The sequence below is a fragment of the Cinclus cinclus genome, chromosome 1, assembly GCF_963662255.1.
Source record: "Cinclus cinclus chromosome 1, bCinCin1.1, whole genome shotgun sequence".
Classification (NCBI taxonomy): Eukaryota; Metazoa; Chordata; class Aves; order Passeriformes; family Cinclidae; genus Cinclus; species Cinclus cinclus.
Genome location: NC_085046.1, coordinates 65617079 through 65640739, shown reverse-complemented (window position 1 = coordinate 65640739; position 23661 = coordinate 65617079). Strand labels below are relative to the sequence as shown.

The window sequence follows — 23661 nt, the reverse complement described above, 5'->3', positions numbered from 1 at the left end:
CTATCTGTTCCCTCCGTATTTGGCCACCCAGTCTGTTCTCCCATGTACTCGCTGAACTGGGGAGCGAGTTAAGATACTCAAGTTTTTTGCTGATGCATTGAAAGTAGGACCTGGTAATGGAGGACGAGCAGCTTTGTTTTTCCAGGAATAATCTGAAAAGAACAATAACTCAGAATTAATGATAACTAAAAGGTACTTTACTCGTCTACAGAGAAAAGAACGAGATCTTACAGATGACTTACAGTATTCAAGGATGCTAAAGTAGCAGGATGCTTTGGTCTCCTATATGTCATAAAACACCCAGGAAGGGTCCCACAAGGATTGTAGAGTCCAACTCCTGCCCCACATAAGACAACCCAAAGAATCACACCATGTGCCAGAGATCATGCTGTCTATGTTTGTTTTCAGATAAGATTATTTTTTCCAATAGTTTGTGTGTATTATCCTCACCTGCTAAATAGTTGTTTTGCAGCAATCACTCAAAAAAACCACTGAGAATGAAATTCAGTGGAAAAACTGAAGCAAATGTCTACAACGCTGTATCTCCTATTACAAAACTGCTACAGTATGAAAGTGTTCTTTTTTTCTATCTCAAATATTTAAAAAGGCATGTCATAATAACATTGATAAACTGATTAAGATTCAGACATCTTAGACTGAAAGACAGCTTCTGGAGACCCTTTTGTTCCTTTTGAGATTTTTATGCTTTTTATTCCCCTCATGCTTAGCTCAGAACTACTGATGTACTTGGTGGCAAGTCTTTGCTCCATTTCCCATTTCTCCATTGATTTCCTAGGATTTATTCCAAGTTTGAAGGCTTTTTTTCTCTCTTAATAATGGCACCCACCTGATCTCAGGCACTAGTAGTAGCACAGTAATGTGTTCCTAGCCTTCCTATTCAGATTTTCCCTTCTGACATTTCAGGTAACTGCTACTTCCTTGAGTTTCATGTGATTAAAGTAATTGCCCTACTGCAGGGGCTGACATTTCTTCATGTTCATGACTAATTCAGCCATTATCCCAAGTCTTCAAATCAGCCAGCCAGGACCCCTTTTATCCAGACTCCTGCTATACCTTTCCCTTGTTTCCTTACCATTCCTAAGGTAGATCCTGACCCTTCCATTCCTACTTTTGTAGTTTAGTCTTATTATGATACTCTTTAAAACAAAATTTAACATTTAAATTGAATGGGTGCCAAGGTATCATTCTGTTTCTTAGAGAAAACCACCTGATTTTGGTAGCATTTTTCAGCAGTGGATTGAACCTGTTAAGGAACAGGTGAGGAGCAAGACATTAAAAAAGGGGAAACATCAAAGAGCTGAAATTGGGAGTCAGGTCTCCCTGACCTCTTTGAAAACTGTTTAGTTTTACTGTAGGTTGGCATTCTCTATCTTCTGTCAGCAAGTATGATTCCAACCTACACTATGTTGGCAATAAAGGTCACTTTTCCTGGTATTTTCCTCAGAAAAAATGGATCTTGTATACTACATTTAAATTATGGCATAAAAAAAAATTAACAGAAAAAAATTAAAAGAGCAAAAACAATTGAGAGCATAACTTATTACATTTTTGGATAACATAAAGCAAAGGGTCACCAAAAATGTTAATGTTCAAATACTGATATCTAGGAGATAGAACCTGCCATTTTGTTTGTTATTATCTCTCTTCCCATACAAGTCTGAAGACTTAAAGTAAATATGAGTGGTTCAGGCAATAGGATTCTTGTTTTTCTCCAGGACATGGAAGAGTATGTTAATTGACCTCCATCTGCCACCCTTTCTGACTTCTATTACACATAGTACATTTCTAGTTACAGATTAACAGTAAATTTTATTTCCTTTGGAACACCACATGTGATCCCTCTTTTTTTTTTTTTTTGCACTATTCACAGCAGTCTAGAGAATTGCATATTTTGTCCTCCTGTGAACTTCCTGATCCATGCATTGTGACAAATCAACTCTTGCAGCTGTGTTTCAGCAGTGAATCAATAAAATAATGAAGGGAAGCTCAAGCCTTCCTTGGTGGGCTTCTGATCAAGTCAGACACAGAATATTCATATATCTAAGCATATTTTACGTATATGTGTTTGTGCCATCTCCTTTCTTCACCCCTGCTCCAGTTCTCTGAAGCCACTTGCAAGTTCTTAAGAACAGGCAACTTAAAGGTACATGTCAGCAAAAAGACAGCATTATTAAGCAGGACCAGATTGGTCTGCCATGGGCCCTTTGGTTAAACAATTCACCAATGATTTAGGGCCTTGCCATTTCCTCTGAAATAACTAGACAAGTGGGCTGCTGGGTGTGGACAACAGCGCTAAATCTTCACTTGCAAACCAGTTTATTCTGCACCCTGAGCACTCCTGTTCATCTTCTCTGAGTCAGAAACATGAAAGTGAAGAAGGTGCTCAGAATGTCACCAACACTGCAGAGGATCCAAGGTAATGGTTACATCCAGTTGTTTTTAACAAATGAATGGAGTCCCAACTATGTGACCATTTGCTATAGAGTTGTGGAGTTGCATGTTTTTACATGCCCAGCACCACTAATGCTCAGTAGTTTAACAAACGGTCTAAATCTTCTTGGCACCTTTTGCAATTATTTTCTCTTTTTTTCTAACAAATATTAGTAGCAGTAGTTTCTCTAAATGTCAGGACACTCTTTAGGCACCTACATGCAGTTCACTTGTATTACGAAGAATTTATGTCCTACAATTTCATTTACAAAACTTGAGGAAAACCTTACCAAGGGCTAATACATCTCTTAAGAAGCAAGGAAAATGAACATTTCTGTTTGTCCTGGATCTAAGTAGTAAAAGAATATTTCTTACCTGATACAGGTGCACCAAGAGGTGCTAGATGTATCCGTTGTCCACTTGATCCAACTTCTTTTTTATGGAAGGAAGACGTGTAAAGTCCTGATGGGTTGTAAGCACCACTACTTACAAAGCCAGGATTTCCTGTTTACATTACAAAATTTTAGAATTTTCAGCTGCATTCAGAAAACTCTGCCTACTTTTTATAGTTGCTTCAAATTATATTTGCAGTATCACAAGAGTATCAAGTATGAGTGTTATTTAAAAACTCCCTAGAGCTTGTCTCCTGAAAAACAAACATTCTTTCACTGAATTCATTCTTTGCTTTGTAGATCAGTTGGACCCTTTTCAGCACTTAACAGTCAGAAATTCAGCAGGAATAAAGACAAAGAGCAGGATGAACATTTCATTAGTACCTCCACTAAACTTAAGACCACATAGAAAGGTTTACACTGAGTTGCAGAGAAATATAGATCTTGCCTTTTTGTTTACATCTACTTGCTTTACTGGAAGCTGCTGTAACTAGTGCTCAGTACTACTCTTGTGCTCAGCATGTTTGGCCTAAATCTATAGAAAAGAATGGAACCAAACATCTCTTGTGGAAAGTGCTGCACCACTTGAAGTTGACTTTGACAGCTCCCACAGCTGAAGGCCTGCTATAAAAGTCAGACCCAATTATCATCTCCCTTTAACCCTGGCTATATACAGGCACCTATTTGTGCCTAGTTTTGGTCCAGATCTTTCTTTAAAGCAGCACTACCCTGGGAAGGCTGACATAACCATCCTCATTTGGAAGCTGGGAAGCAATGTGCATGTACACACAAAATTAGTACTGAAATTAGTGACCAGGGGAAGAGTGGAAGATCTGTTACAATACTTACGCTCCCTGATCCACAAAAATGTCCTAGTTTCTTCATGTCTGTCATCAGCTGGGACAGTGTTAAGACAATGTTGGCACAATGTCCAGAGAGAAATGCTTTTCTCTCATGGTATGGCTATGGTCAGTAGTATTAAATTTGTCAAGCAGAAGGCTATACAGAGTAGTTTATTTTGACCTTCATCAGGTGTGAGCATCTTCATCACAGCTTCAGTGGTAGTTGCAATAATATACTGTATCGGCTTTGCCAGTTTTCCTGTCTTCTAAATCTTTGGCCTTTGTGCAATCCTATAAAGTTCCTCTTCACACCAACACTCACAGACTTCTGTGATCATTTCAGAGCTCAGAGCAGTGGAACTAAAAGGCACAAACTAGGCTGTCTGGAATCCTGAGTTTTGTCCCTTTTACTCTAAGGTAACTCCACCAAAACCTGTGCAAGCACAGCACTCTAAGATCAGTGTAATGGGCAGAGAATCCAAATGCAGGAAAAGGTGCAAGCCCTGCGTGCTGTCACAAGCAACCCATCCCTGAGGGGACGTGCACATGCTGCTTTGATCACCTCCTCACCATTATCCAGTTACCTGCTGTGGATTATAATTAGGGTAATAAAATATTCTCTACCTTTTAAAGCACATCAAGTTCTAAGTATCCAGAAGAAGCCATAATGAAGAGAGCAAGGTTTGACAAAACAGATTGCTACTGAAAATGCAAGTATACGATTATCAGGAACCTGCATTGTAAGTGTAATTTTCTTTACAAGAAATTGTAAAACATAAATAGGAAATGTACAAAGAACCAGGCTATAATTGACATAAATTACCTTTTGGATCCTCTAATTTTTCATTCAACCTTTCTTTGCATGATAGCTTTTCAATAGGTATAATTAAGTTCTCATCTGTAGACAAGGAAAATTAAAGGAAGAAAAAGATGGAAGGACAGAACTTTAGAAGAAGGGTATGAAGAACCAGTCTAGATGATGTAAAAGAAATGAGGAGGGGGAAAAAGGCAAGCAAGAATGAATATCTGACTCCAACAAGCTACTTTTCAAGGTCCATTCTAATTGTGGACTAACAATATAATTTACCAACCATACAATTACATTCCATTTACAATTTTAAGGACTTGGGAACATCTTCAAAGCTGACTGATCATAAACTTACAATCATTCATAAATAAAGCACTTATAACTGTTTGCTCTTATTTTGCCGTAGAGCAGTGTTGTAGCTGATGAAAAAAAAGCAGCCTACTTAAATAAACTATACATAGTTATTTAAACAGAACAGTGTTGACTTTCAGACTGCCAGTATGAAAAGAGAATAATTTACATGTCTTGTATTTCTGTGATCCATTTATCCTGCTTTCATGTGTGTCTGTCTTAAGTCTTGCTGTCTCCCCAGTATATGAAATAGCACATGCAATTTGAGATACCGATGGAAATAATAATAAGTATTTTCAAACAAAAAATAATCGGTTTTAGTGTCTTTTTAAAAAATTCTTGTTAGTAAGACAAATGCAGGATTTCTACCATTAGCATTCACCCTAATTTTATCTTCAGTGCAGTTTAGTAGGTAGATATCTAGTTGATTGATGAGAACTTTTGCAAGCAGCTATTTGCTTTTCTGTGTCTGATTCCCTTGCAAGTTATTTATAAATAATTTACTTCTAATGCACATGTATACTCTATTTCAGTAAACAAAAAAAAAAAAAGGAAGAAAAAAAGGCAAGTTGATTGCTTTAAAAAAAACCTCTTCCACAAAAAAATTCTGGTAGGTGGTGTTGTTTTTCCACTTGCTAAAATCTTGCACATTAATTCATGAACAACTTCAGCTCATCTGTCTTTCAGAGGGGAAAATGAAGTTTGTTGACACTGAAGAATGGCTAATAAAATTCTGTTAAAAAGGGGTGCAGCATCTGCATGTAAACAAACCTCCTGAAGTTCTTGCTGTATAAGCATATAAAGCTGAGGGGGTTTATTGGCACTAAAGTATTTGGAGAGTGACTCGTGCAAGCTGGATAATGGCTGCAGAGTTGTTAACAAGGTAACCTCCCATAACAGGGACAGTGTGCCTGAGTTACAGGGATTGGTGGTGAGAAGACAGATTTCAGTCCAGAGCCTGATGGTTTCCTCAGTGAAATCTTAGATGAAGTGCTTAACTAGTGCTGGACTTCACTCTGTAGAATGTTAATAATAGTGCTCTTCACAAAACATAGTCTCACTGGAAGTTCCTTCCTGGAAATAAGGGACTTTTCGTGCAGCAAATGATTTTCATAAAATTAAATAAATTTCAGTAAATTCATAAAAGACATGTCTAAAATATTAGGCAGCAATTTTATTACATGAGCACATCACCCACCCCTGTTTTTCCATGGGTGACACTGTCATTTGCATAGGGAGCAGGCAGTAATGAGGCCAAACTACTTGCTTAAATAAAGTAAAATAATGGTCTCAAAATTTATCTTTACAGAACATTATTTATAAATAGGGGCTAGTTGATACCTTGTATTCTGAAAGCAAATACATCATATCACACATAAAAAAGTTGGTTTTTTAAGAGTCTTTCACCAAAACAAGAGGAAAAAAAGAGCCTAGAATCTAAGCTTAACTGCAGAAGTTAGATCAGATGGTCTTAACTAACTTACTTAAAGTAAGAGGAGATATAATGTGACCATTTTCAATTACACTTTTACCTGTGGTATTTCTGCTGTAAGTCAATCCTCCCCCAGCATTTGCCAGTGATTTAGCAAACAACTGGTTGCTCCAGGTTCCATGGGATCCATCTTTATTGACTGCTGCTAAAGAGACGCTCTTCGGGTTCACACCTTAGAAAACAAATGATGGAAAATATTATAAATACCGAATTTCAAACTTAATTAAACCAATAAATGATATTTCTAGAAGAGAAAACCAACACTGAATCATTTGCCTTATAATGCAAAACATCATTAATGTAAATTAACAATGTCCATTGATTAGATTTTTAAGCTGAATCACATGAAAACTAGTGACAGTAATTTAAGAACAATTCTCATCAGGCTTTCAAGAAAACTTTTAAAATACTTTTCGGTACAGGCACTTGGTCTCTATAAAACCATACTCTCATAACTGATATTTCTGTCTGTCAAAAAAGGAACACACAAATTAAAAATACCTATCAAAAGCTGGGGTTCCCAAGACTGAAAATGAACTATTTCTTCAAGGGTTAAGTTAAAAAGTAGGAAAAAGGTTCTTGTTACTCCTGCATGTTAGAAGAATAACAAGAGTTAATGGGATTACAATACAGGAAAGCAGCTCCCAGATCTAGTGGCTGTAGACTAAAGTAATATGGATAAATAGCAACTATGTTCCTTGGAACTATTATTCCCTTACGTGTTGAAATTAATTAACTCTTACATCTGTGCCTTCTCATTGAAAACCATGGAGACATTAAAATTGTGCTTAAAAAAAGATAAATAGAGATTATTCTTCCATTTGTTACCTTTAGATAGGGAAGTTCCTCACCCTTTATATTTTTCTTTTCCTTTGGAATTTAACGGTTGAATCTCTGAGCATCCTATTTAACATTCAAGAACTTATATTCAGAAGTCATCGTTGCCCTAATGAGTTCCTGACAAATTAATCATATGTTGTACCAAAACAACTTGCCTGACAATGGGGAATTCCTCTGTGAGCCACCTAAATTCTCAAACGTGGATTACAGAATTCATGGTAGGATTACTGCAATTGTACAAACCACCATGGTAACAAAAGATACTGAGAAAAGAATTTAATTATAGAATCTATAACTAAGGGAAACATTCTCTTTACTTTCTCCTTTCCATTCTCATTTCTAGTAATTAAATAATATCTTGTTATTTTCCTCACAAAATCACCTAGATTTAGACTAAGATATCCATTTCTAAAGAAGGATGATTACCTTGGGAAAGGAAGTGAGTGTGTGAATTCCTACCAGTGCCAGTAGATGGCTATTTCTAAACACTTTGCACAAGGAGGGGGGACTGTGTTTATAAGAACTTATGTTCAGAAAACCCCAAACTTCCTGACACTGCAAAATTGGTATATATGCATCATATACAATCACAGAATCATTGAATGGTTTGGGGTGGAAGGGACATTAAAGATCATCTGGTTCCAATCTCCCTGCCATGGGCAGGGATACTTTCCACTAGAGCAGGTTACTCAATCTTCCATCCAGCTTGGCCTTGTACACTGCCAGGGATGGGGCATCCACAGGTCCTCTGGACAACCTGTCCAGTACCTCAACCACCCTCACAATAATTTCTTCTGTATATCTTTTCTAAATTTCCTCTCTTTCTATTTGAATTCATTACTCCTAAATCCTCTCGCTATGGTCCTGATGAAAAAAATGCATATAGTTTCTTTAGTCCTCATGTACTACACCTGCTTATAGATTAATCAGGATATATTCCTACTAATCCAACATACATTGGATTTATATTACTGAGGATTTTTTATGTTACTGGTCATAAGAGGGCCTGTGAACTTTTATGGTGTACAAGCAGTGCTGGGGTCCTGCCATGTTTATATAGGCAGGAATTGCTGCACCAATGGTCATATGTTCTGGGAAAGGCATTTAGTCCAAAGCTTGAAAATTTAGCTGGCTATGAAAAATAAAACTATCCAGTGAGAAATCTAAAGCTTAAATATACTGTAGATTATGCACAGCTTGCATTTTCCATATGTATTGACTTTTAACCTTACCAGGCAGATATCTTGATTGGTTTATGTAGTAATCTTTTGCTGATGTATTTGATCTTTCAGAATCATTTCTCATCAGAATCTTGTTTCCCCCTCCTGGCTGGATACAGCATGAAGCCTTTGATTCTGGCACACTGAAAAATCAAAATTTTCAAACCATGTGACCAACAACTCCAGCTTAGAAGACCACAAGCTGACCTTAGCCTGAAGAACACAGTGCTCTTCACTTATCCTACTTTTCTCAGTAGAATCTGTTTCCACAAGGTAACAGTCAAACCTAACACCTCATGACCTGGGATTTGAACAAACAAATGTATTTAACACTATGGAATAAAAGCAAATGTGGCCAAATGGTAGAACATAGTACCATTTAACTGACAAAGGATGTAATGTTAGTATGTCAAATTTTAGTAAAATAGTTTCTTAAATACACAACAGACACCTGAACCATATAGTGCCTGAAAACAAATTTGATTATATTTGGATATTACTGGCACTATAACAACATAACACCCAAGGCTGATCTGCTTATGCAGTTCTTGGCATTCTTGCAGAATTTTGGTGACTTGAATTTTAACAGACTTGTCTTAATCTATAAATCTACTTACGGACACTGTTTACTAAAAGAAATTGTGATTTTTTTAAATTGTAGGACCTACCTAAAAAGAAATTCCTTGTTTTTCTTTTCTTTTAACAGTGCAATAGTAGGCTTCTTTGAACATGACATTCCAAATTCAGGGTCATCCAAGTCATCCCAGCTATCTGCAGCCTTCACCAAAGTCTGACCCCACCGTCTTCTGTAGGTTTTAGGACCTAGTACACCATTCAGAGGGCCACTAGCTGCTTGTTTCTATTTTAAATTTTTTAAAAAATTAAATAATAAAAAGTTAAAATTATATTAATAAAAGCACTTTAATTAAATTCTAAAATTTTCTGGTTTGTATCTAGTATAACTCCTGACTACTGCTTACAGACTTTGAGAGACTTTTTCCCAGTGTATTGTACCTGTTGTGGTCATAGTCTCATTATGTCTTTAAGCACAAAACACAGTAATGTCAGCATGTATTTGGAGTGTGGTTCTTTTGGACTGTCATCCTTGAATTGCTCAAGTCTACCTGAAGTAGTGAGGTTAACATTCTGTTTGCAAACCCAGTTCAGTGCTCAACCACTTTCTGGCATCTTGCTGAACTCATGCTCTGAACAGTGGTAGCTGAGTTCTCAAGAAGTAGAGCACAGTGATGCATAGCATTACTGAGTCCCCAGAGTAAATACAGCCAATAAAAGAAACTGATCAGGCCTCTTCTTCAACATTCTGTTCCAATGAAATTACTAAACTTTAAAACTGTCCTTGTATTTATCATTTGCTTTTCAGCATTCTCTGAATGCCTGTTATTTTTAACATACTTTGTACTGCAGTTCAGTGAGTACAGGTCAAAAGCAAAATGGAAGTTACAAACCAAAGTTTACTATTCATCTTCCTAAAAATCATAATTGCTAAATTCTTACAAGGTTAGGAACTGGATGAACCTTTTTTGGTATTTTCCTGCATGTGGCAAGTGAAGTTCCCCTTTCCACTTCTCTGTTGTGTACTGACAGTACAGTTGTGAATTGTTTCTCAAAGGTCAGTAAGTGAGAGCTGTTTCAACTCCATTACTGCATAAGCATGTCACTGAGGCCCATTATAATCAACATTGTTGTTACAAACAATCTATTCTTCTGAATTGCTATAAAATTTTAGTAAGCAGACAGTTATATCCTCAATTAGTCCCTAGTTATCAGTCTGTATCTCCTCTAATAAAACATATGACAATTTTCAAGTGATCACCTGGCTGAACATAGTAAGAACTTTTAATAAAACCATCTATGTAGTTATTGAAGACAACTTACAGGCGGTGAGTTTTTATTGATATGTGGAAAAAGTGGTTGTGCCTGTGGCTGCTGCTGCTTTGGTACTTGCTGGTCAGCTGTATTCTGAGGCAACTGAATTTGCTGGAGAGGCTGGTGGTTAACCTTTGGCAAGTGCTGTGGCTGTGTTTTGTCAGGTAAATCAGGTGAAGACAGAGGTTCTGGCTTGGCTTCCAGTTTAGGTAAAGATGGCTTTGGCTCTGTTGGCTGAACCACTTTAATAGAAATCTGCTTCTCTGGACACTGTGGAGGAGGTCCTAAAATTTGGCCAACTTGAAAGTAAGGATACTTCAAAGCCTGCAGAAGAAGATATAACACATTAATTTCACTTCAATAAATTTACTTTGGTAACCTCATCAAGGATCTAAGCAGGTTTCTGAAACATCTGAGCAAGCTTTACAGAACAGATGGAAGATGGATGTGCAATGACATCATATGTAAAGTGTGTGTTGAGAACTGGCAGTTCTGTATTTCAGACTCTTCCCCCCACATAACTTAGTAAGACTGATCTACTTGTACATATGACAGCTGTCATGTCCTTTTGTCCCCTTCTTTATTGCTAGGTGGAGTCTGTGTCTTGAGGTGCATTACACATTTAACATCATTCTATATTTATGCAGTAACAAATTTCCATTTTAAAAGAGGTAGTCCCCACTACCTTTACCACACGCTTTATTACATGTCTCCACTGCTGTGTTTTGGCAGCTCAGTGAATAGCCTGAGGTTTTCAGCTAAAAAAAAAAAACAAAACCAACAACAATAACAAAACCAGAAGCAAGATGATTGCCATGTATGGGTTCTACAATTACAGGATGTTAACGAGCAAGGTTTCTCCCCCATTTTTTTTATCATCAGCTTTTACTTCTCTTTAAAATACATTCACTGTACCTTCATGGTGTTTATTAAGAAAATACAGCGTCTGTCTTAAGGCAGATGTTAATTTGATCCTTTCCTCTGACCTTTCCATATCCTCTGCTAGATACTAAGGTGTGTTCATGCTCTGCAACACACCTCCTCCTATATCAAAACAACCCACTCTGTTAATCCTTCTGGGTAGGACCCTACTTTTTGTGAGTGCTCAAATACATGTTTTGCCTCAGCTGTGCTCAAGAATCGCTGCCTTTGAACACACTGCCGTGTGTATGCATTAAAGTCTTCCTTTTGACTGTGGATTACACAACTGCTGCAGCTGCTTCCTCAGTAACTCACCTGGGTAAAAGCTGGTTATTTGCTTTTATAAGGCACTAAAGCACCATACAGTATTTTGTGTAGAGGTACATAGTGCTAGACTACAGATCAATCTCCATCACCGTACAATAGACATGCTTTATAAAGTGGAGAGGAAAGGTTACTTTATTTGGTACCATCTGCTTAACTGCTTCTGAATCACTTATACTACATCCACCTAGGGTAACTTGCAATATGTCCTTTCTTTCCCAATTGTATTCCTCTTTCATACATTCTAAATAGGATTACATTAGGTATGACTAATACAATGAAAAAAACCACAGAATGTAACCATCTTCAGTCCTTGAAATATGCTTTTTGAAAATTAACTTGGAGAAAAACTGTGACCTATTGACATGTTCTTCACCAAGTTCTTTCTTTATCAAACAGTACAATTTACATTCCAAGTAAAAATAATCCTTAGCTCTTCCATGCTGCATTCCATCTGCAGCTTCACAAAAAGCAGTTTTAGAAGTTTTTGGTACCTTTCTTTGTACAGGTGGGGAAGAAGACAAAAGTGGCAAAAGTGGCTGATAGACACAACTGAAACACTTGCACCTAAGCTATTTCTCTGTCCTGTACAGAGAGAATTTTAAGATACGCCAATACAGAAGACAACATTGCAGAAATAGCTGAAGAGTTTCTGATGTCTGCTGAGCCAGGTTTAGAACTTTGTCTTCTTACCACTTAGTCTCACTTCCACCAAAGAGAAGGCATTTGTGGTCATCACTATTATGACAATCAATTGGTCTGTGTATCTACAATTTTTTAACAATGCAAGAAAATTCAGTCTTATACTTAATCATTCATGTGCTCAGACCTGACTTGCTGTAGGTCTCTTCTTTGGATTCCAATTCAGCATATCACTCATAAGCTGTATCGCTTCATTGCTTGCATTTGGGATGAGAGTTTTTAGGCTTATAGGGACACATTGTGGGAAACGGAAATTCATGGCAGAAGCAAGGTGGTACCCTTCTGTCCAGTCACTCTGTTTCAAAGGAAAGAAAAATCAGCACCAAAAAAGAACAAAGATTTATTTAGATAAAATTTAAGGCAGCCTGAGTCATGCTTCGTCTGCATGGCTCTTTTCTATATAGTTGAAAGCATGCATTTTTGTTTTCCAATGACAATTATTACAACACCAGTGAATGCAGCATGAGTCTCCAATGAGAGTCCTCCTGAGGTCTTCTGTAGCTAAAGGTGGAACCATCACCATGAATAACACACTTGGACACATTCTATCTGAAGGAGATCAGAGTGCATCAGTACCAGGGATGGTACCGAACATCCCGTCTGCCACAGAAATGAGCCCAGCAGCTGACTTTAACATGGAAATGGAATTTCTTTATGGAAATATCAGAGGTGAAGTCCTTCCATTCACCATGCCACAGCCTATACAACATAGCACTGATCCCACCATTACACGAGTCAGTAATTAAGTTAGAACTAGACAGTATTGCAACATTAAAAAACCATGACCAACAGATAAGAACCTTTTTTTCAAGTGTTTAACTTTTCAAAAGTAAACTTTGAAGTTCTTAGTTCCTTGATAACTGCATTCTTGGAATACAGAACTACAGGATTATCAAAGACCTCAAGAGATTGTTTACTCCACACCCTTGTCCCTTCCTGACAGGTGTGAAATCTCAAAAAGCTTCCAATTCCTGGCAATTCACAGCCAGTCTATACAGACTACCCCAAAGAGTCATCTCCTCAAGCTTAGGAAAATGGAGGTTTCTCATACAAAAATAAATTACCATTGTAGAGTGTCCTATTAGCCACAGATACCAAGGAGGACTATTTGATTCTTCCCTCTAGAGAGGCCTAGAGGTGGATTTCTTTTCCTTTCTTCCAGTCTTGCTTTGTATGGCTAAAGAAACCCAAACAACTCCTAGGGTCTAGGCTTTTTAAGTTTTATTTCCTCTTTAGACTCTGATTTTTCTCTCTGAAAAGGAAAACTCTAAACTGGATAAAATAGCAAGGGAAATAGATTAGTTCACTTGTTAATGAACAATACTCCTTTCCTACACACAGGTATGGTATTTGTCTTTAGACATACAATACACTAAATAGCTTCTATGGCTTCTCCTACAGATGTGTTAGCTGGATGGTTATCCACAGCTATTTATGTAGCTGATTATTCTTGCCTGAAAACAGCACTACTGAAAAAAATTCTTTAAAGCAACTTCTCTAATTTTATACATAAAAAGCCCCTCTTAAATTCTAATCTAGTTTTCTAACATAATCCTTCTCAGCTGGCTATCTTTAGCAAAATCTACTCCAGCAGACAGCTTTCAATACCATTTAAAAAATTTCATCAGAGGCAGAACCACTCAAGTTCTATTCAATTCATCTTTTGAACAAGAGCCAGTGAAACTTAGTCTCTGTGTAAGCCTTTCCAAACAGGCTATAGAAATATGTTGCTGAGAATGTTATGAGGGACAGCATCAGAAACCTTACTGAAGACAAGGTATGACACTTGTACTCCTCCTCTATCCACCAAGCGTATTACACTGCTGCAGGGCAAACTGGACTGATTTGATACAATTTGGTCATAAGGTACCATGATAGCCATTACTCATCTTTTTGTGTACAACAGTTTTAGCTCTGTTAGCACAGTCCATGGTAACAAAAAATCCCTCAAATATAATTGCAAATCACATCTAGTTAAAAAAAAATTCAAGGTTTCAAGTGACTTCCTATTCCACCTCAGATAACAGTTTGTTCATTTAAATTAATGGAGAAAGACTGCTCCTTCACTGCACTGCCCTTCTTTATTGAGTTTAGTGGCATTCTGTCTGATAGAAATAGTGATAAAGCAACTGTTTACAAGTACCAAGGGCTGCATGTTGAACTGGTTGAAGCATAGGGATAAGGTAAAAACAGTACAAGAGCAAAAATGAAAAATACACTTATATAAAAAAATAATTTGTGATTATTTAAAATGCCATTGCCAACCTTCAACTAATGAAAATTAATTTAATTAATTTCTCCTACTGAGACTGTCATCAATTTTTTCATTAAATACACACAAGGCTACACCACTGCTAATTCTTGAATGGTGCAATTTAATTTATCTATAAAACAAATAAAGCAACATAATTTATAAAATAAAACAAAATAGTTCTCTGTCACTGTTTTAAACACCCAGATTCACAGCATTCATTGGTATGGTGTTATGGAGTTACACACAGGAAGGTAAACTGGAATGAAGATAGCTTCTGGGCATAATTCCTGTAATTCATTATTGCAGGATAATGGAATAAATGCAAATGCATGTCTGAAATAATAATATTTGTAAAACTATCTGCAAAATCAAACTATTAAAATAACTGGTGATATTTTTTCAGAATGTAAGTACTTGTAACAAATGCATTATTTGTTGTGGTAATTCCTATCCTAATATTTAAGTACACCTTTTATATAGCAGTGTTCCTGAAAAATGCCTTAGCATTGTTAGAAGGATAGAAATTTCTCAAGTCTGACCAGCAGATGACAGAGGCACAAAGTAATTCATTACAGTTTCCTGATCCTACCGGGCTGACTTAAAAGGCCCTTAAGTCCTAAGGTCCTTAGTGAAGGCTACAGTTTTCTCTGGAATACTGAGCTGTTAATATTCCTTTTTCCCTATTTTCCCCCTATATTTCCCCTATTCCCTTTCCCAAGCAATAAGCTTTCTAGTCTGGGAATGACAGACTCTAAACATGACTTGCTTCTGTAAGCTCCTTGTAAGGTTAGAGAAAAAATGCAGCAGTCAGCTCAGTCCTGCTGTGCAACTGCACACAGTGAAATCCTCTCTCTGATCTGCACTACAGAGCATCTTTAAGCTGTACATTGAAAATATTCCAGAAGCCAGGATGGTGCTGTCTTTCAGATATTCTTCATATACATCAAAATGTTCCTCTTACTATCCTAGATTTGTGACCTGCTTAATAAAGTTCACATCTGCATCTGAAAACTCGAATCTTAAAATACTGCTTCTATTGCACAGTATTCTTGAGGCACAACTGTGCCATGGCAAGCACTGTTTTACACATCATACCAATTTTCACTTCCACACCATATCATCCATAACTCTCCACCTGACCTTTTCCTCTTTGCTCTGTCAGGAGTTTGCACCTGTTTCTCAGTATGTTCTCTTGGATGCTTTCCCACCAGTTCAAGCTCTGCATGTTCCTAGCTAAGCTTAATCTATTTCTGTTTTAAGTTTTCTGTTCCTTACTTCTCTACTGATAACAGCTCCTTGACTGGACAAGAATTATATAATAATTATATTATATGTATTTTTTATAAGTAGAACATTAATGAAACTGATGTTTTTCTCTTCACCCTTAGGTTTTTCAGATCTAGGTGGACTGTGTGTGGTCAGTTATTCCACCAAGTTCTACTTGCACCCTTAAAACACTGGTATACATCTGCCATTTTTAAATTTAGTCTGGAAAAAATGTTTAATAGTATATGGTCTTTCTTTCAGTTCATTCAAAGTTTTGCAGGTAACCTTATTCTTTTCTTTCATGTTCTTCCATCCATTTACTAAAACAACTTTTGAACTGAATATATTTTTATATGCACTACCCAAATCTTCCTTGTAATTTTAAATAGTATTTAGCTCATCCAGAAAATAAGCATAAACAATTGTTTCCTCTCTAAAGTACTGCACATTTTCCCTCCATTACTTCTTATTGCTAATAACATTTATGAGACATCTGAGTGTGAGATGAAATGTTTCTTTTATGCTTTAAAAATAACAAAAGCATAATTTGTCTTAGTTATGGTAACTTTTCCAAGCCTCAAATTCTGTGTGCCAGCACAGAAAAATTACAATTTCAGGAAGGGAAAGAAAATTGGCTCTGGTAAATTAAATCCTAGAAGACTTCTGATTTGTTTTCCATTATGAATAGCTTTAAATAACTAAATTAAGCAATTTTATCTGGCTTTCATCAGAGAGCAAGACTTCAAAAAATGATATACAGACACTAATATACAACAAAAGACCAGCATTACATGCCTTAATGGAAGCTGAAAAGAAATACAGTTGAGCAAACAGTAAGTCTGCAGGAAACTTATTGAAACAGTAATTCATTTTGCAATAGTTTTATTTAATTTTTTTTTGCAATAAAATTGTGTGAAGTTTTTTATGCCTTACCTTCTTCGGAGTCCCTAGGACTTGGCAAATTTTGAAGATTTCATCTACTTCACTTGTGCCTGGGAAAAGAGGTCTGAGTGTGTATAATTCAGCCATTATGCTGCCAACTGCCCATATATCAATAGGTGAGCTATAGACAGAAGATCTCAGCAAAACTTCCGGAGCACGGTACCTGTGAGCATGGAAGGAAATAATAAATACATTAAAATGGCCATAGGAACACAATTAGTTAAGCTAATGTATTCAATTCTTTATATACTTACCACCTGGTAGAAACATAATCTGTGTAAGGTGGCTGAGATCTTAGTTCTCTAGCCAACCCAAAATCTGCAATTTTCACAAGTTCTGGTCCACTGCAGAGAAGGTTTTCAGGTTTCATATCCCTATGAAAAAATCCTGCAGAAGACCAAGCAGAAAAGAATCACAAATTATCACAGAATCACTTCTTAAGCAGCAACTTCTAATAGGAGTAATCCAATATTTACTTTGGGATGTTTTGGAATAATATAGTGGTTTGCAGCCTTTTTTTTCTTTTTTAATTCAATATAAAATAATTGGAACTCTCCCCCAACAAATGCACACATTTTCCCTCCAGTTATTATTACACCAAGTGTTCTTAAATTAACAAATGTAAACTGTCATTAGCACACTAAGGAAAAGGAATTGGATGGCACCAACATCAAGTAAAAAACAAATTTCAGAATGAAATCTTCTGCAAAACCTACAACTGCTCTGTCAGTTTTGGATAGTGGAAAATTGAGCATCTGACACACTTACTTGATTCATAAAATTGCTTGAATGATTTTTAGCTAGTTATCATTGTGACAACAATTTGGAGACACAGACATATAAAGGATGTCTATTACTGAACGAATCTTGTTCAGAAATGCTAGTATCAGTAATGCAGGCACAGAAAGCTTTTTCAGTGCTTGCTGTTGGCTTGAAGACCTCTATACCTGGGCAGTGGTTAAGTCACCAAGCAAATTAATTCTGCTGTTTAACTGAAACACACAGTTTATTATGTTATACATTAATTTGATTGAAATCCACTTGCTAGAATAAAGCACTGAATTTCTGCATGCTGAAATTGAAAATGACTGGAAGAAATTGGCTAAAATTATTACAAGGAAATAAATGTAAATGTTAAAATTTATCATACCTGGTATTCCCTTATACACTTATGGGCAAATCAAGATATTAATACTGTAACTTAAAATTGAAAGTTTTTCTTAAAATCTTATTTCCCCATTTATTTCCCAGAGATATGAGGTAGAAAAGGAGGATGCTAACAATCAGAAAACAGTATATGATCCTGATCAGAAAGACAAGAAAATGTCAGTTTCTGGGTATTTGATAATACTGTACAAAATCCACCAACAACCTCTTCAGGGTATACTGAAAGCAAATCAAACCTCACTAGAACAAAGTTGCTTATTTTATTTTCAGCACATGTTTATGGTCTTTGAAAAGTTTTTAAGATATCAATGTGATGTAAAGAACAACTACAAAAAAAATTGAGCATGAGAATAAATTACTACCTTTTTAAAAGCAAAGGAGCTTGATACCAGTATTTCAGAATACTGTTTGCAGACAGATATTAAACATGAGCACTGGGAGATTTGCAAACCCTGTGAAACTTTTTACTGTGAGCACACCTCACCTCTTACTTAGACCATGCCTGTAATCCTTAGAAACATCCCACTTACCAAAATCTTTAAAGCCAGGTTGTATTTGATAAGGATGCTGTTTGAATTTCTTAGTGAACAAGTTATTGTAGTATTTTTGATATGTAGATCATACATATATATTATATATAAATATATTATATGTATTATATATATGTCTCATATTAGTTATAGTATCTCAACACAAGAGTATTGATGTATCTCTGCTTTTCAATTAGATCTTTTTGAGGAAGTAGAAATGTTTATTATAGCACAGCACACCAGATTCTTTAGTTTGTTTATTCATCTGCTAAATAAAGTAGAAGAAACTACTGCACAGTGTCTGAACAACATCCAGTGCTTTCCAAGAGAAAGAGGAAAATCCAATTATAGGAAAACAAAGAGTAACTTCAGGTAAAGTTTAAAACTAGACCACACTTGAAACAGGTAACCATGATTTTATCAGATATGATTAACAGTGCTTGCTAGGTAATTTTATTCATGTTATTTTTGTGCATGATCTTATTTTCTAAAAATAAGAACGTGCTACACAGTTGAACTCTAGTAGGAAACCTACCATGTTTGTGGATGAAAGCCAGCCCTTGCAATATCTGATACATCATGTTCCTGATGACTGACTCAGGGAAAAACTTGTTTCTGCGAAGAAACAGGGTAAAAATGTACAGAATTAAGAAAAATAATATATCTTCAGAACACATGTGTTTCTTTATTTTGCCTAACACATCATGAACAAATGAAAACAGACCCATCAAGTCAAAGTAAGAGAGATGCAACCCTTACTTCAAAACTCTACTGGGCCTTAATCTCAGCCACTTTGAGTGCAGCAGCAGAACTTCTGTGCTGAGAAGTTCATGGTGGTATCTCTCTGTAGAAGCTGTCTGGCCAGCAGTGTGCTTGACCAGGTGAACGTGGAATGCACAGTGGTGCAGCAAGGCAGAGGTGGCACAGTGCAGCACTGGTAGGTGCATTCATCAGTGGGAACCCTGATGAGAGCAGTTCTGCTCAGCCACAAAGTAACATTGTGCTAATGTCACCAGCAGCTACCTCAGGATGTCAGCCCAGGAGCTTGTCACATTAGGAGGCAAAAGTGCATGACAAAGTCTGAAGGAAACCCAAACTGAAGGCAAAACAATTCATCAAAGGAAAATGTTATTGAAAAGGCAGGTCCTATTCTAAAGTCCACCTTGCAAGCCTTGCTATGTACTGTTTCTCCAAGACTGCAACATCAGAGTTAGCTTATGTGTAGGCCATTCTTACAAGGATGCATGTGTGTACCATCCCCACTTTAAGTCAAACCCATAAGCAAAAGTAGCATGAACAGTGTTCACCCAATCCTTCATAAATTAAAATAAAGGCTAGTGAAGAAAAAAAAAAACCCAACAAAACAAAACTATTTGAAATTTCTCTCATGGTTGTACACAAAGGTATGTAAACTCCCCTGTTAACAAGTAATCAAACTTATTTCCAAAAGCATTACAATATGCAGTGCTGTAACAGAGTAATGCAGAATTCTACCCTTGGATAAGCAGGTGCAGCAACTCCTGCTCAACATTAATAGGGCTGCAAGAAGAGCCAAAACCAGAAATCCCCAAGTGTTCTTCAAGGTAGTATGCAAATCATTAAATAAAGCATGATAGCACACTATTTTTCAGTGAAAAAAGACATACCTATCCTTCATTAGCTGATAGAGATTTTCCTTCATGTATTCAAATACAAAGTAAAGGTGGTCATTTTCTCGTATGACTTCCTTCAATTTTATTACATTGGCATGGTTTAGCTTCTTCAGAGACTGCAACAGAGCAAAATACAGCTTCAGATAACCCCACAGTGACCTTGATTCCTTACCAGAACTAAATTTTTAACATGTGAGTTTCTAGCACAGAATCCACCCAACATATTCATTACTTGTCTTGTAATCTGTTTTAAAGAACAGCCCAGAAGATCAAATAAATTTCAAACTAATAGCAACAACTATATTAATAGTACTTTAAACCTATTTCTAGGGATTACCTCAGAGCTGGAGTAAAGATTAGCACAAAAACCTAATTCCCTACAACAAAAGACATCTGAAGCTGGAAGAGCTCATGAGCTCACTGACTGAACTGAATAAGAAAACCTGCATTTTTTTCCCCTTCTTTCTGGCAGGAAACATTCATGAAGAAGGATTCTCTTACAGATGTTCATTTCGGACATACTAATTTGTCTGAACTCTCCACTAAGTTAACTCTAAAGCCCTTTAGTTGGGAGCTTTGTATATACAGAAAATCAGATGCCCAAAATATGAAATTATTTGGAACTAAAGCCCAGGTTTTCAAGTGTTATTCTGTCACTTGGCTAGCCAAAAGTCCCAGTGCTTTCTACAGATGCCCTAAACCCAAGATATATGGAATGGATACACAGCTAGAAATCTGGAAGTAAAATGAAAGAGGAAGATTGCAAACCACAGAAATACACACATACAAAATCTATTTCTTTTCCTTTCCTGAAGATAAGAGGCTTGGCTATGAAACATGGCCACTGCTTGAGAATAGATATTCCACAAATCAGCAGGACCTCTAAGAGTACCAGCAGCCCACAGTTTTGTGAAATCTGTCAGCATTTAAGGAGTTCACAGAGTTTGGCCTTATCCATGGACATGGTAGCTGCTCTTTTCTTTCATGCAAGCCTAACCAGACACTTATTTTTAGATGTGCTATGTTCACCACTTTACCTTGACTTCTCTCAGATTCATACATTCATCCCATGAATAGAACTTTCTTTTCATTCTGAAATAAAGTCCAAGATAAAGCATTTTCAGTTAACAGTACAGAATGCTTTTAGAATTAGAAAAACCTAAATGGTATTTTCTCAGTCTAGCACTATCTATATTTCAAACTCAATTTAAAGCATTCTAGCATACAGCAATATAATTAAAAACAAAGTTGACGCTTAGAATTGCTAAGAATTTACAGTGATTAATCATCAAACACTGAAACATACTTTTAGAAGAGTACAGACAGAGAGCATGTTACTCTAAAGTAAAAGGGACATAAAACCCCTCTGTATAATTTGAATTGTGCTTTTAATAATAAAGCAAGCAACAACGACACTGCACATATAATATGGAAAAACAGATCCTTATGCATAAGTTGTATATTCTAGGAAAACAAAACAAACAAACAAAAAAATTTAAATCTGCAAAATATCTGGACTGCCTTCTATTATAATTAAAGCATCTGACCTGATCACTCATTTAAAAAGATCTGTTCCAAGATATTAATTTTAAAAATAGTTTCATTTTTTTCAAGCAACATCATAGCCTCTAAACTAATAGTTAGACATAACAGTGTAATACATTTATTTGTAAATCCTGCATAAATCCAAATGTGGACATCTGCTGCTGCTCACATCTTGGAATGAAGTCATGAATGTCATTGCTGTGTTTCAGTAAAGTTTTATTACCTAAAGTGAAGAGATTTAAACCCAAGATTTTCATTTAAAATAAAAGTATATTCAAGCTAAACTGTACCCTCTCGAGTTCCAAGCTTAAAAATCACGCAACAGAATTCCAAATCCTGAAATCACAAAAATGAACCACTTCCCACAAAATGTTGTTCCTTTTGCTAAAAATAATTTAAATAATCAATTGGAGAGTCTTTCTTTAGCTTAGATTAATATTAACTTCAGTAACAGTACCAGCTGTTACCACCAGATACGGCAAAACCTGAAATTCCCAGAAATTCTTAAAGAAAAAGTCAATCAAATATATTGCAATTATCTTACTGCAGTAAATCCATATCTGAGCAAGACACAGTTTCTGGTATTTCAGTTTACACTTTATATCCTGCTTGGAATTCCCTAGGAATACAAGGGAAACTTTCCCATGCCTTGAGTAGAATTTTTCTTGTTTCATAATCATCTTTTAAGGCAAGTATGACAATGCTCTTGATTATACAGAAGTCCAAGTTTATTAGAGCCAAGGAGACAGTCTTTATTCACCTGACCAGACTGTTACTGTTATTTATCACTGTAGCAACACATGAAGTTTAATGCAGTACTCACAAAGATTTGGGAGGCTGGGATGGAAGCTAATATTGCTATTCCTGCAATTCATATAAATAAACGCCCTAATTAATCACATTCACTTTTGCTTCTCCTTTGGTGCTGGCCTAACAATATTTTTAGAAGGAAGCATGTTCAAACTGAACAAAAGCAGCTTGTGTTTAAACTGAACAAAAGCAGCATGCAATTTTACAAGCCAACGTAAATCAGTAAATTAAACAGATGTGTCTCTCTATTGATCAGTTAGCAGAAATCTGACTCACAATCACCTTGTTTAAGATCTTAATTTAAAAAAATAACGTTGTTATGTTAATGTCCTTTTAAAAGGGGACTTCTTTCCTATTCTGCACATATGGGAGACAACAATAAAGCCAGAAGTGAAAATCTAAGATTTTTGCAAGCACCTTTACTGAATTGAGATGTTACATACCTTTTGATAGCCACAAGTTCTCCTGACTCATTGCTCTTCCCCATCAACACGCTGCCATAGGTGCCGTCACCCAGTTGTTTCATAATTGTGTAACGATTCATTTTTTTATGATTCAGACAGCCAAAAGCTTATGAAATGCTAAATTTCTTCTGTTTCATTAAAGGGTTCTGTGCTCTTTGATATTCTTCAGAGAAGTCTTCTTCCAGACTGTTTTATATTGGTGAATGCTTCTCATAACTGAGCAGGATATTCACTGCTCTCTTCCAAATTAGAGCTACTTTGAGATCCAGTTACGAAGAATGGGAGACAGAAGAACATGGTCATTCTCACACTAAGTCCTTAAAACAAACAAAAAAAGACTAGGTAGTTTTACATTATTTTAGGAAAGAGACACTCTACTATGTGTATCAAACAATAATATCCTCCAGGGCCATCTGTGCTCTTTAAATAGACTTAATTGTAATTAGTTCCTTCCAATTTTTCAAACCACAGAAGCTGTCTACTGTACTGTCTAATCAGGGTTACAGCAAGCAGAGACTGGAGACTCAAGGTTGCTATCATAATTTGACCTAGAACCAGCAAAGTGGTTTTAAAGTTGGTGTCTTCTTTTGGAAGCCCTTACTCTGGATTTACAGACAACAGCAGCTTCCTGAACTACAACAAAGGCACAGTTTAAGTACTGGAAAACATAAGGACACAAATTTTGCACAGGGTGCCCTGGCAAACCTAGGGTTAAAACACTGTGTTTTGGATTGGTAATGCAAGCAGGTTTTCTGTGTTTAAAAGTTAGTGAGGAAGGGAGATGGAGCAGCAGGATAACCA

The 23661-nt window shown here is 36.4% G+C and overlaps 1 protein-coding gene across 2 annotated transcripts; it reads right to left on the bottom strand.

The window, feature by feature from the left end:
• On the bottom strand, window positions 1-22940 carry MAK (male germ cell associated kinase). Of its 2 annotated transcripts, XM_062498999.1 has the most exons (13): window positions 22840-22940; window positions 21079-21133; window positions 20036-20157; window positions 18925-19004; window positions 16947-17079; window positions 16684-16855; window positions 12358-12525; window positions 10297-10607; window positions 9065-9241; window positions 8409-8539; window positions 6377-6508; window positions 2827-2955; window positions 1-152 (listed from the first exon to the last, which is right to left on the bottom strand). In XM_062498999.1, exons 1-13 carry the CDS (start codon window positions 22938-22940, stop codon window positions 1-3), a joined length of 1863 nt encoding a protein of 620 aa, XP_062354983.1. The 2 variants fall into 2 exon arrangements, with proteins under 2 accessions (XP_062354983.1, XP_062354994.1); XM_062499010.1 differs by lacking the exon at window positions 2827-2955.
• Between the last annotated feature and the right edge of the window lie 721 nt (window positions 22941-23661).

Coding starts and splice junctions, on each gene's coding strand:
- MAK (XM_062498999.1), bottom strand. CDS start 22,940: ATGAATCGTTACACAATTATGAAACAACTGGGTGACGGCACCTATGGC. Junction 20,158..21,078: donor TGAATCTGAGAGAAGTCAAG/GTAAAGTGGTGA, acceptor GCTCTGTTGCAG/TCTCTGAAGAAGCTAAACCA. Junction 19,005..20,035: donor TATCAGCTAATGAAGGATAG/GTATGTCTTTTT, acceptor GTTTCTTCGCAG/AAACAAGTTTTTCCCTGAGT.